Raw genomic sequence first — 13,992 nt, 5'->3', positions numbered from 1 at the left:
TTTTTTAATTGTGCTTCTAATCCAGCCATGCTCACTGCTGAAGTGTCTTCCAGGTATGTTCTAATAACTTACTATTTTGAAGTCATGCACAACTTCTGAAACAGAGACTATTTCTCCCATATACCAAACAGTGTTGTTTTATCCACTGCATCACAGTTACTCATACTCAATTTACTCCAGAACTTTCAAAAGTTGAACAACCTTTGAGACTACACTCCTGTTTTTTGACCATTCTCATTTATTTAATGCAATATTCTCTCTGTTGAAACACCCAAATGTATAACTCTGTCAAGATAAAGAAAACAACTGAGCTGAACTGAACTACTCATTTCCTGTGTTGCATAAGTTCACATTTGTTCCCAAAATAAAAAGTCTGGATAAAACTAATCTACTGAAACCCTGTAGTGTTATTTTGGTCATATTACTAAAAACCTCACACTTACTTTTTCAAAACAGTGACAAAATACCTGTCCACCATCTGCTAAATCAACAGTACAGATCCTTTGTGAACTCCAAGGGTAAACTCAGAACAAAAAGTTCTCTAAATATGATACGTTTCACTAAATTTCTAGTCCAGTAGCTTATATGTTAAAGATAATAGACATCTACTTTAACATTGCTGGCAGGGCCCTTTAGAACTGATACGTTTTTAATCAAAGAGTTGCAAATGGATAACAGCCTATTTTCAGTAATATATAGTTAAAACTGCTAGTTAGATGACTAATCCTGTTAAATTTTAAGAAATCTGCACCACCCAGCCCTATACGGTAGTTAATCAGTTAACTAAAATATTAAAATAAAGTTTATCCAACTATAACCTGCCCACCTATTATACAAAAAAGACTTTCTTTCATACGGCTATACTGCCAAAGAAATCTAGGAGCTTTTCTTTATGTTTAATACTTTCTCATATGTTATTTACAGGTGGGAAACAAAAGGATTGGGCATATTAAACAAGGGAAAAAGTATTATATTAGCGATATAATGTGTTATTGTAATGCTTTGCTTTTCAAAAACTATCAGAAAGAGCTTTAATATAGCAAAAAATCCTACCTTGTCATATAAGCAACCCCTTCTTGAGTTGCAGAAATTGTTGGCTGCATCTGTCCCTCATCTTGCTGTTTATGTACATCTTCCAATACTCGACTCACTCCTAGAATAATGAGGGCGCATCGGTGAATAACAGAGTTGCAGGCTGCTGTGTAGAGATCCTGTCCCTCAGGAAGGCCTGAAACAACTCGTCTGGACTCCTGAGACTGTGAGGGATCACTCTCTTCTCTTGGACCTGCTCCATTCACGTTACCATTATTGATACCGACGCACTCTCGTTCACGACTGCGGGCAACTTCTCGGGCTGATAGAAAACACTGGAAGATTTCTGTGAAATATCAAGGAACATTACAGAATTCCACAAAAAGTTAATCAAAATAAATCTCGCTTACAATCCTGGCAAAAACTTAATATACCCAAGACTGAAAAAAACCCAACATTTTTAAGACACATTTGGCAAAAAAAAAAAACAAAAAAAAACAACAAACACAACAGTCCACCACTTTGTCATTATTTTTTTTCATTTTAACACACAGACTTTGTTCTTTATTATTTTAACACAAACTTTTTTTCTTTATTTGCATGATGATAGCCACATATAAATTTGATCCCTTTTCACAAAACCTGGTATTTCGTGAAATGATTTAATTTTTTTTTTTTTTACCATGATTTACCCAATTAGCCATGGCCTCTAGGATAGAAAGTGGTTCATGGTGACTCATGCAGTTTTTGCACTCTATGAGATTAGTGTGCTGTTTTAGTGAAATCCAAAGCCCCTCTAAATGTGTTCAAACTTAAATGACAACAATAAAGAATAATTTTAAAGGTAACCCTATAATTCAGTATGACATTACTAAAGAGGATCTGTTTAAATTGTTATTATGTGGTCTTCCTGTACATACTGCATGAAGTTTATTTAATATTATGTTTTGTGTTTATGTTTTCATACTATATTTCTAATTATTATATAAGACACTGAGTATGCAAGTGGAAGTACACTTAAAAAGAATAAACTGAATTGAGGTTTTGTTAAAGATTCTTGCCCAGTATAAATGGACAGAATAATATCTGAGGCAAGCAAAAAAGAAAAGCAGTACAGTTACTAAAAGCTACTTACTACCAGCAGTCATAACCTCATGGTCTCTGTCATCTTCATCATCTTGATCTTGATGACTTTCCTCTCTCTCTCTATCTGCTCGTTCTTCCAGTTCAGCCTCCTCATCAATAGTACGAGTAAAAGAGTGCTCCTGGGGATCAATCTCTAACGAATCATGATTTTCTGACATCTTATTAAAAAAAAATATATATAAAAATACAATTAAATTAGGCACACAAACTATGGTTTAAATTACAGTGGAAGTACAAAATACAACTATTGAGTGAAAACAATTGTGTCAAATATACTGCATTTTTGTATGGGTATAAGGTAACAAGAACGCATATTACAGGTATTAACAGTGTGGCTCTGATTTAATGGCCCAATTACAGGTTAATCACAGGATAAATGACAAAGTGGCTATTCAAATCTACATTAATCTGTACTACTTGCAAATCCTAAAAAAATGAAAGGCACAGAGGTGCAGTAATCCTTATCTTTAATGATTTTATTAACTCCCTAATTTGACCTCAATATTCTAGTGTTTTTAGCAGTTAACAGATGTGTTATATTTGAGCAGTACTTACCATTTTTTAATGTGATCTTTAAAAATCATTATTGATTAATTGTTCACATTTCCTCACACATTAGGTTAGAAAACAAGTAAAGTAAGTGAATGGGTTAAAATAGAATTAACAGTGCTTAAACCAAAATTTCTCAGTTGATCCTGAACATGCAAAGAACTTTTGGGAACTTCCATTATAGTGACACAAAAAGGTGTGTAAAGATGCAACTACAGTGGATTCAGAAAGTATTCAGATGCTTGCACTTTTTGCACACTTTGTGTTGTAGAATTCATTTTAAATGGATTAAAAAACTTTAATCTCTAATTCATTAGTATTCAGACTTTATAGGCTCAAGTCTTCTTGGATAAGTCTCTGCAAGTTTTACACACTTGGGTTTGGGGAGTTAATACCATTCTTCATAATATTACAGGCAAAGGGTCCATTAAAAACGTGTCTTGAAACACACACAAATTCCTGGGCTGTAGAGTGTTGGGGCATTTCAAATGACTGATTTGAGATCCAAGTGCAGCCATGCAATGGGAGACACCTCTGCACCACACTGAAAATTGTGTTTTTTTGAGGACCTGCTTGCAGGGCTGGATGCAGATTAACGTCATACTCAGGATGGAGCAATTGCAGGTTAAGGGCCTTGCTCAGAGACAATTTAAAAAAGTTTGAAGTGTCACTGAAACCAATGACCCTTTATTCATTAATTTACTTTTCCTCTAAATTCATGCATTTTAACCTGTTTCATCAGAGTGTAGAATGGACACTTCTCTACAACTGACAAAAAAACTATTAAGAGAGTAGTGCACACTGCTTCTAAAATTCCTCTCTACTCATTTTTATCCTACCTGGTTACTGGCTAGGTTATTTCAGTCTTGTACCAAAAGGTTTCATTACAGTAGTTACATGCAAATTAAGAACTATATCTTCCCACTGTAGTCTTCTGATCTAATTTGATGAATACAACCAGTTATTTCTGGTTAATGTGGACTATTGTGAAATGATGACTACAGCTGTCCTGTACAGACGTACGTCTATTTTTCTGTGTAAAAAAATAGGGAGCATTAAATATAGCTTATTTGAATGGCCTTTACTGTTAATTTTGTTCAAAGGTTTAATAAAAACCAAAACACATAATTCTGTTCAGTATAAAATCTGCAATGCTTATTACTAAGGCACAGCAGTTACATTGTATTATGAAAATAAGCATTGTAGATTTTACAAATGGCAGTAAAAAGCAGCAAACTACATCAAATGAGCATGCAAAGCACAAAATGGCATAGAACTATAGAACAGCAGCTGAACAACAGCTAAGAGCTGAACTTGATGACATTACTAGGTTATGCAAGAAGTAAAATGAAATGGTGCCTGCAGCAATCAGGGTCTTTACTGCTTTTATTAAGCTTCTATTGTGGTGTCATACCCCTGTCATACAAAAACACACACACAAACAACAATGCAGTAGTCAGAAAAAAAACTAATGAATAAAGTGAAAATGCTTTGGAGTTGACAACTTACACGTCTTTCTCTTGATGATGATCTTGTTTGAATGAGTTCCATATTTTTACAAGCCAGCAAACGATTACGTACTTTATAAACACAGCGATAAACTTCCGCTAAGGTTTTACTGGGCTGGTACCTATAATTGAAAACATTTTATAAACCATCTTTCATAAGAATTATTATACTGATTATTATAAGTGAACCCTGGCAAACAATTTTCCCATTACTGCATTTATAAAAGATTGGAACACGTTTGCCAAACTATGAAAGATACTTAAAAACAAAAAAATAAAAAAAAAACACATTTCTTAAATGTCAAAAACTGGCTTTACATGCAGAACTACATTTAATAGCTTTTCCACTAAAAATGTACGTAATTAAAACTAATAAAACAGGTAATTACAAATATTGTTTGGTAATTTCTGCCAAAAATTGATTTTAAAAAACTATTTGGTATCCACTCATTAAATGGAAAAGGTGATGGTTCAAGATACCAAAATCTTGAACCTTGATGTTGCTTTAAAATTAAGTATATTTAAAAAAATATCTAAGGGGTACTTCCTGTGATCAACGACCCTTGCAATTTGAATGAAGAAAGAAGACTTTCATATACTCCAAAATAACAGAGAAACAAAGTATGGGATAATACCTAGCCAAGCCTGACCTGAATGTCACTAAATAAAGGACTCACTGTGGACACTAGTAAATAGATCATCATATAAAATTAGCAAACATGCAATTGTTAGGGTTTTCTATTGTGTCACCGACATTAACTGAAAACACAGGCTGGATGAAACAGAATTAATCCCATGCTCTCCTCTGCTTCTGTTTTCCAAAACCAGCTAGAAGTATTATTGAATATACTGCAGTGACCCTGGACATATGCTGCTTCTCATGTTAAATATCCTAGCTGCAGTGATTGTCTGGACACTGTCTGACTTCATTTCACTACCAGTGTTATCACTTTGGAAGATAACTAAAAAATATGTGAATCATGGAATGATCTGCACAGGAAAATTAACCTGCCTAGTTTTTGTTTCCTTGGTCAGATAACCTCTGAAAATCATTACTGTACTCTTACATTAATCTTGTATTGTTGTCATGTAATTATGGATTACAGTGATCATTTGTATTATGTCTTTGCTTGACTTACTGAGGGCAACCACAAGTAAGAATTCTACTTACCATATGACAAACTGGAAAAGGAAATAACTAAATACTGTTGATCGGTGCATTTTTTCCTAAATCACTAAAATATTTCCTTCTCTTGACTGTCACCTGTCGGTCACTGCATCCTACCCTCACTCTCTTTGGGAATTAATATTCTAGAGAAAGAAAAAAAATATTGACCAAGAAGTGAGGTTCTAGAGTTTCTCTCAGTTTCCAGTTGAGAGTCCACTGTGCATACCCACTTCTCACCGGGTGTCGTCGTTTCCATTTTGTTCCATCTGATTTTGGAACATTTCTAATTTGACTACTCTTTACGGATTTAACTTTCTACACGAATGCCATTTGCAATTGCCAAGATCACAACTGCTTCAATCTTGAGTGAGCCCTCTTCCTTCTCTCGTTACTAATTCGCGGTATGAATCTACTCTTGCTTTGTTTGCAGTCACCAGCCTAAACTACAAATGTGCAGCTTGCCCACTGTGCTTTTTGCTTTTCTAGCTGGTTATGCAGCGAGATTTGGGTTGGCTAACATGTGCTGCTGGAATTAGCATGGTATTGTGTGGCATTCTGTTCTCGTTTGGCAATGCCCACCAGCGTCTAGATAATCATAACCCATTTTGTCTCTGGCTTGGAGTTGTGCTGTGTGTTGTCATTACTGCTTTTTGGCAATGCACCTCAAATATTCTCCGACTGAACTTAAAAATCTTGACTGTCATCCACGAATGGTCTCCCTGACTTACAGTTTGTGCCAGTCGCTTGGAATTACACTGTGTCCTCGCTATATTCACCTGCAATTACTGCAATCCTTAAAAAACCTGACTTTGATCCTTCTCCCTCCGGTTAGTCTCTCTAAGATTGCTCTTCTTTCTCCACCTTTAAATCTCAACTCAAAACTTTCCTCTTTGATGAATGTTCGTCTTCTGTGTGATCTTTTTTTCCCCCTCCCCATCTATATGTAAAGCAACCTTGGGATTATGAAAGGCACTCTACAAATTCAACTTATTATTATTATTATTATAAAAGAAAGTCAGACTATGCTATATCCATTTATAGCTTTAAATATCCTACACCTCTGGCTGCTGCATTGTCACAGAATTTTCACTTCATGTTTTTAGGGCCAGGTGAAACTATCCTGTTCTAGTCCTGCCATGTTTGTCAATTGACCGGCATTATGCCAGCTCCCATCGATTTCTTGCCTGGTGATGAGCCAACATTGCAACTATATGCAGTTTTTTCTGTCCAAACCCATCTTGACTATGTATGTTACCTGGACATCAGGTACTCAATGGCAAAAACCACTGCTAGGCCTGACTGCAGGATTGGGTTTTGAGATCCCTGTTTGAGACAAGATAATCTTATATTTAACCGAAATGGTCATGAGAGTCATTTGTGACCTGTTCTTTGTTTGGATTCTACCCTTAAATCAATTGGATATGGGCATCCTGATCAGGAGCACATATCTCCAGACAATATTGATGTAAGTATCATTGAGGCATACAAACTCCAGGATGCATATTGTTTCCTTTATTCATATTTTTAATGATGTACCAAGTTCATAATTTGCCAGTGTAAAAAGGGAGGATATGCAGTTAAGCATAATACAAAGTCTTTTTCTTGGAAAGAATACCAAGCTTGATGGCTTACTTAATTTCATATATTGTGAAATGACTTGAATTATAACAAAGTGATTTGGCTGACAACATTCAATAGAAGATCTGCATCACCTTTTATTGCATAGACTGTGGTATCTAGCATTGCATCACTAAACTATTACCTTTCAATTTTTCATTTGTATTACACAGAGTATATCTATGTAAACTCTTTTTTGAGGCCACTTTCATATTAATTTTCTTTTGTATCTATTTCCAGTTTGACATACAACCATATATTTTAAAACGCTGGAAGTATGAAGAGGTCAGCTCATTATATTAATAAAGGAATTGAAGCCCATTCTCATTCTGGAAAGAAACACAATTTCTCTATCAAACACTAAGCCTGTATAGTATATAGATTTTTAAGAATGCAAAAACAAACACAACAAAACAAAAACAAATGATTACAAAAAAAAAAAAAGAAAAAAAAAAACACTTAACTTCTGGCATTCCAAAGTTATAGGTTTAACTGTTACAGGTGTTCTTTGTGGATGCTAGGTCAACTTACAATTACACAGCATCAACTTGGCACATTCCTCCATTTCAGTATTCAAAGGTATAATGGGGATATTACAAATGTTATGGTTACAGCTTTTCAGCACTGATTTCTGATGCTCTTCAAAGCTGTTTCCATCTAAGCTTGCTGATTTTCTTCAGACTACAAAGGGTTAACTGTTAATTCTAAGCTGAAACTGCCTACTGAAGATCACACATTCGATGCTTTCCTACCCAAAGTCTATCATTGACTCCCTCCTTGATCCACTTCAGTTCACATAGGCCTATAGGGCAAATCGCTCAGTGGAGGATGCAGTTAATTTATGCCTGCACCACATTCTTCAGCACCTGGACTTGCCTAACACCTATGAGAGGGTCTTGTTTGTGGATTTCTGCTTAGCCTTCAGTACCATTGTTCCAGAGTTGCTTCAGAGTAAAGTACTCCAGTTAGGTGTATCCTACGGTGTCTGCCAGTGAATTATGAGTTTCTTGACAGGTAAGAAGCAGTATGTGAGACTGTGCCCCCATCTGTCAAATCCAACGTCAATTACCATAGGCTATCCCCAAGGCTATGTTCTTTCACCCCTCCTGTTTTGATTTTATACACAGGGCTGTAGCTCCATTGACAAATCTGTAAAAATCCTGAAGTTTGCAGATGACACAACCGTAGTGGGCCTCATTACTAATAACGACCTGTCTTCCTATCAAAGGGAGGTGGGCCGTCTTGTAGAATGGTGTACTTATAACAATTTGGAGCTCAATGCTATTAAAACAGTGAAAATAAGTATTGACTTCCACTAAGAAGTTACTAACTGTCCATCTTTGCAAATTAATGGCCAGACTGTCTATGTGGTTCAGTCACTTAAATTCCTGGGGACTACTTTTACTAATACATTAAAATGGTACAAACACATCTCCATCATCAAGAAAGCCAGACAGAGATTGTTCTTCCTTTGCTGGCTTAAGAAGCTTGGCTTATCAAGGCGTATATTGTTAAATTTTTACTCAGCCACCATTGAGAGTATTGTGACCACCTCCATCACCAATTGATTTCCTACTGCTTCCTCCCTTTCTAAGAGTCAGTTGCAACGGTTGATTTGTTCAGCAGAGAAAATCATTGGATGTTGTATCCAGAGCAAAAAGGAGAGAAGAAAAGATTGCAACTGACTCTACCCACCCAAGCAGCCATCTGTACATTAAATTGCCATCACTGAAGTGGTACCGTTCTATCATGATCTGATCTACACACCACCTCTGCAGCTTCTTTCCTTAGAGTATTCAAAAACTAAATAAACTTACACAGGATTACTCCTAACTGTTTTTATAACATAACTAGTAACTGTGCTGTTTGTCCATTCGTAAATACTTCATATACTTGCTCAACTTGTACTATTTGATATCTATATTATTTTGTATAGTTTTCTATTTGTTTGACAGTACTACTGAAGTTTGTAAATGTTTTGTTCAAGAAATTTGTATTTGTTTAGTTGTTTGCACAGTATTAGGTTAATGATGGGTTGAAATTGTGTTGTCTTGAGTTGGTATTGTCTTGTATTCCATGTGTTTGCACCTGATCAAAGTCAATTCTGGTATGTTTCACATGCTAGCAATAAAGTAACTTAGATAAGTTATTTCTTTTATTTTGTTAGCATAACAAGACTGAGTAACTATGAAACATTATGGTTTGTTTTCACTCAGATAGTACTGGATGATGTTACACCAGAGGGGCATTTCTCTCTCTGTTGCTCTAAATGGGATGTATTAGTCATGCTTCTTGGAGTCAATATCTTTTGTCCTTTGTCCTGTAACCAAATAAAGTCTGTCTGCATTGATGGTCACTAGAGAACCAGTCTAAAAGCTAGATGGGTAAAAAAAAATAAACAGAAATAACACCTGCTTACTTTTTGATTGGAGAGTTTTGGCTGGCTGTTTTGGAGAGACTTAGCAATCTTTTAAGAGAATGTCAGCTTGGTTTAAACAGATTAATTATCCGATATAGGTTTTTACAGAGTCAGTGGAATCTTGCTATGCAACAGCATCTTCACAGTGCAAGCATTATATACAGTACAAGTAAAACTCCAAGTCCCTTAAAACTGTGGAATGTCAGCACAGCAGTGGGATGATCAATTATAATCACATAAGGTTTGTGTCTCAAAGCCTGCTACAAGGAAAAATGGGCAATGTCAGCTCAATAATGCCCATAATAAAAAAAAAATCAAAATTAGAATGACAAAGCTTGCAAATTAATTCATTTTTCTCCCACCACTGCAAAGATTTTTGTATCCTATCTGAGACAACACATTAGTAGAAGTATCTAACATGGATTACCAGTAGGAGTCATTCATTTTTATTTAGCTACTAGTTGATTATCCAGTGGCTTTGCTCACTGAGAGTAAGAGAAAAAACTAAAATGTATTATTTATAAAATAAGTTTGTTAATTACAAATGTTATTTTTGAACAAATAAAGAGCATTCACAATAACATAGAAATTACTATATATAAATATTAATTATTAAGTAGTAAAACATTTTGATAAAAGAATTTGAAGAAGATATAAGAAGCGTATAATTTATTGAACAGTCATACATTAACATTTAAGAAGTAAAGATACATTGAGTACTACTGTAGTGGTTTCGGGCAAAGTACCTGCTTGACAACCTTGCACTATGTGCCTGTGATTTAAGAGAAAAATTATTCTGAGAAATGTGGACGCTGCCTTTCCGTGCTTAACAGGCAGAAGGTCCAAACAACTCCCAAGTCCAATATTTAACATGAAGAGGTCGGTACATCTTTTTAGATGTAAACCCTCCATCCTATTAAAAGAATTATTCACAAGCAACCTTGAATGTTGCAGGGTTTTAGTGACCCAAATTCATCTTAAGGGACAGTAAGTAGCCGTGCACCGCAATTTACCAAGAAAGTCCCGCTTCGATAGCGCCGATTACACTTATTCGCAAATATTTCCACTATCCCAGGAGCCGGCAGGGCACTTGAAGTGTGAAAAACAGTGCGAGAAGAGAGGACGCTGGCCGAGCCAGAGGAAAAGCCCGACATTCCGCGCCTCCCAGCATCCACTTTGTTCTTATGACTCCTCACAGTCTCGTCTTCACATTGTTTACAGCTCAATAAAAAGTAGAAAGCCGCAAAGCTGTTTTGTTCATCTCTTCTACTATCAAGTACAGTGGAACCTCGGTTCACAAACGTCTCGGTACACGTACAAATCGGTTTACGACCAAAAAGTTCGCCAAACTTTTGCCTCTGTTCACGACCACACACTCGGTATACGAACAAGCCAGTTTCCCTTTCGGTTTGTACACTGTGGTGCCCGGATGAGGGTGGTACCCAGCCGGGACGCCCAGGAGGACCGGAGGAGGGCTTGTGCCTCCTCCAGACCACGAGGGGGCGACCGCCCTGGTTGCTTTGGGGGCCACGGGTACAGAGCTTGGAAGCTCTACCCTGTAGAGGCCCGTGGTCAACGCAAGGGGGCGCCCCAATGCCTTGGGGACCCTGGACCCCAGCGCTTCCGCCACACCCGGAAATGCTGGGGGGGAAGAAAAGAGGGGACACCCAGAGTGCTTCCGAGATGCACAGCCGGCACTTCCGCCACACTGGGGAGTGCCGGTGGAAGATTGCCGGGGAGCACCTGGAGCACATTCGGGTGCGTATAAAAGGGGCTGCCTCCCTTCAGATGGGGACAAGAGTCGGGTGGAAGTAGGAGGACAAGGAGGCGGCCTGAAGAGAAAGGCATTGTGTTGTGTGGCCAGGACTTTGGGGACTGTGGGGTTTGTGAGCACTGTACATAATGGAAAATAAACGTGTGTTGGGTGACATGAACGTGTCTGCCTGTCTGTGTCCGGGCCAACCTCCACAATATGTTCGGTCTCTCCCTGTGCATTTCCTGTGCAGCGAGCAAGAGAGAGAGCGAGAGAGAGCGACACACACACACACACACACACACACACACACACACACACACACACACACAGGCAGCGCGACAGAGTGCCACGCACACACACAAAGGCAGCGCGAGAGAGAGCCGCGCACACACACAGGCAGCACGAGAGACAGACACGCACACACACACAGACAGCCCGAGAGAGACAAACGCACACACATAGGCAGCGTGAGAGAGACAGACGCACACACAGAGGCAGCGCGAGAGAGAGAGCTGGATGCATAAGGTAGGAAGGCAGTTAAAGAATGCACTGGGCTTGATTTTGTTTTCACTTCTGTTTACAGCGATCGGTTTGTAGCGTGCATTGTTGCAATGTTACTTTTCTTGGGGGTTTATTAAATTACGGATTTTTTCAATGTTCATTTTTTTCCCTGTGCTTAAAACTCATTAAAAAAAAAAAAAAAAAAAAAAGTGTTTTTAGCCAGCGGTTGGTAGTGCTATAGCGTGAACTATTGCAGTGTTAGTTTTCTCTGTTGTTCAAGGTTTTCTCAGTGTTATTCAATGTTTTTACATTTAGTTTACTATTACGCTGTGCATTCTATGGTTTAATTAACTATATTTGTGCTTAAAAACTTAAAAAAAGTATATACTTACATACAGTTCGTATGGTCTGGAACGGATTAAATGTATTTACATACAATCCTATGGGAGAAATTGCTTCGGTTCACGACCAGAGTTTTGGAACGAATTATGGTCATGAACCGAGGTTCCACTATACTGCGAATTAAAAAAAAGTTACAATGTGGACAGTTTTCTCTGTGAGAACGCGCCTGGCGGCGGACGGCTCAGCGCTCGAGATATGTATGGGATAGATCGGCGTCTTTGTGTTTACCACTTTTATGTAATTTCCATATCGCATGGTTATACGTAATACGTAATTTCCATATCGCGTGGTCATACGTCATTTCCGTTTCAAATGCAAAAAGAATTTTATATATATAGATTTCTAATATTTACCTGCCCTCACCACAGGCTTCATTCCACAAGCCAGTATGTTTCAGCAAGGCAGCAAGCACAAATCTGGAAACTGTATCCAAAAGTGACTCATTGCCTAGAGTTGCATTATCCCAGTCTGCAAACAAGAAACAAACAATGTGTTATCTGTCATTTAACTAAAGTTTAATAATTAAAAAACAAAAAACAAAACAGCTGTCAGCCTAAATTCGAGATCACACTGGATTAGAAGTTAATTTATATTTTAATTGGTTATGCAGACATATATATGCTTTATTTTATTATATGAACATGTGCTTGTATATCATATAATTGGAAGTGAAATCTAAAAAAAAATTTAACTTATATTAGGGGAAAAATGACTTAAAGTTAGATGTTATATAATAATTTACACTGTGTAAAACCACCTTTAAGTGCAACAACCTAACAAAGCTTAAGGTCAGGTACAATATTCTTTTATGTAAACGAATCCAACATACTATAATTCTCTAAATATACACAAAAAACTACAAAATGATGGCATTTAACACTAGAATCCCCGAAGGCTACAAAAAAAGTTGTAATGCCGGGCCACCTTAAATTCCTTCGCACCTCTCCATCGGTGTCTTTGTTTTGCAAATTTGTCAATCAGCACAAGCAGGCCATTGTCCCTTCCCCATCCCCCCCATGGCCGACGCAACTAAAAAAAAATTTAAGTTTTAGTTATGCATTCAACATTTCTTGCCTCGCATTCCCTGTCATCCCACATTTATCCTCATCGTTGTAGACACGGAACACACATAAAATATATGTATTCCAAATAACGATATATTATTTACCCCATATCAGGGGTCCCCAACCCCCGGTCCGCAGCATGTCTGACAGCCGGGCCGCAAGAGAACTACCAGCAATGGAGACTCACTCAGTGAAGGGCTACAGCAAAATGGCTGCCCTCTTCACTGAGGACACTTTTCAGAACGCCAGGTGGGCGGGGCTTTGCAGTGGCACAGACAGAGGAAAGAGACAGAGCTGAAGAGAGATATGAGCACATACTACAGGTAAAATTCTGTTACAACGAAATTTTCATCACAATGAAGTATTTTTATGGTCTCGACAGTTTCCCATATGACACGAATCTATAGAAATCTCATTACTATGAAGTACATTCAACAGATACTTTCATTACAACGAAGTGACCTTGAAATGCCTGAATGAATCAGCCACAGAGCAGTTAGTTCTGTGGTCGCAGCTTGATCCCCAAATAGAAACATTGTGAAAAAAATAAATAAAATAAAATTCTTTCAAACTTTCCTCATACGGTCTTTTTTTTTTTTTTGCCATTTTTGTTTCTGTGGTTTTCAGTGATACCTTTTGCTCATTGCTCGTCAACATTTGAAAAACCTCCACTGGAATTTAACTCATTGTTACTCTCCTATAGAAATGGCAGACACGAAAAATTAGAATATAGAAAATTAAAAACTTTACATTTTTGCAGCTCTCGATTTTGGCAAAAAGAAAAAATGACGTTGCCAGTGAATTCAGAATTTCGCCATCGACACTGTCAA

At 37.4% G+C, this 13,992-nt stretch overlaps 1 protein-coding gene across 5 annotated transcripts in view; it reads right to left on the bottom strand.

Moving 5' to 3' along the window:
* The window catches only part of herc1 (HECT and RLD domain containing E3 ubiquitin protein ligase family member 1), a 161,074-nt gene that overhangs the window by 98,201 nt on the left and 48,881 nt on the right, over positions 1-13,992 (bottom strand). For all 5 annotated transcript variants that reach the window (XM_051920605.1, XM_051920606.1, XM_051920609.1 and 2 more), the window contains exons 20-23: positions 12,452-12,566; positions 4,237-4,357; positions 2,168-2,336; positions 1,054-1,378 (exon numbers count right to left, since the gene is read on the bottom strand). In XM_051920605.1, the coding sequence (XP_051776565.1) occupies positions 1,054-1,378; positions 2,168-2,336; positions 4,237-4,357; positions 12,452-12,566 (730 nt within the window). The remainder of the gene's footprint in view (positions 1-1,053; positions 1,379-2,167; positions 2,337-4,236; positions 4,358-12,451; positions 12,567-13,992) is intronic.

This window comes from Erpetoichthys calabaricus, chromosome 17 (assembly GCF_900747795.2).
Source record: "Erpetoichthys calabaricus chromosome 17, fErpCal1.3, whole genome shotgun sequence".
In the NCBI taxonomy this organism is placed as follows: Eukaryota; Metazoa; Chordata; class Cladistia; order Polypteriformes; family Polypteridae; genus Erpetoichthys; species Erpetoichthys calabaricus.
Note: the sequence above shows the minus strand (reverse complement) of the source record. Positions and strands in the feature narration are given on the sequence as shown.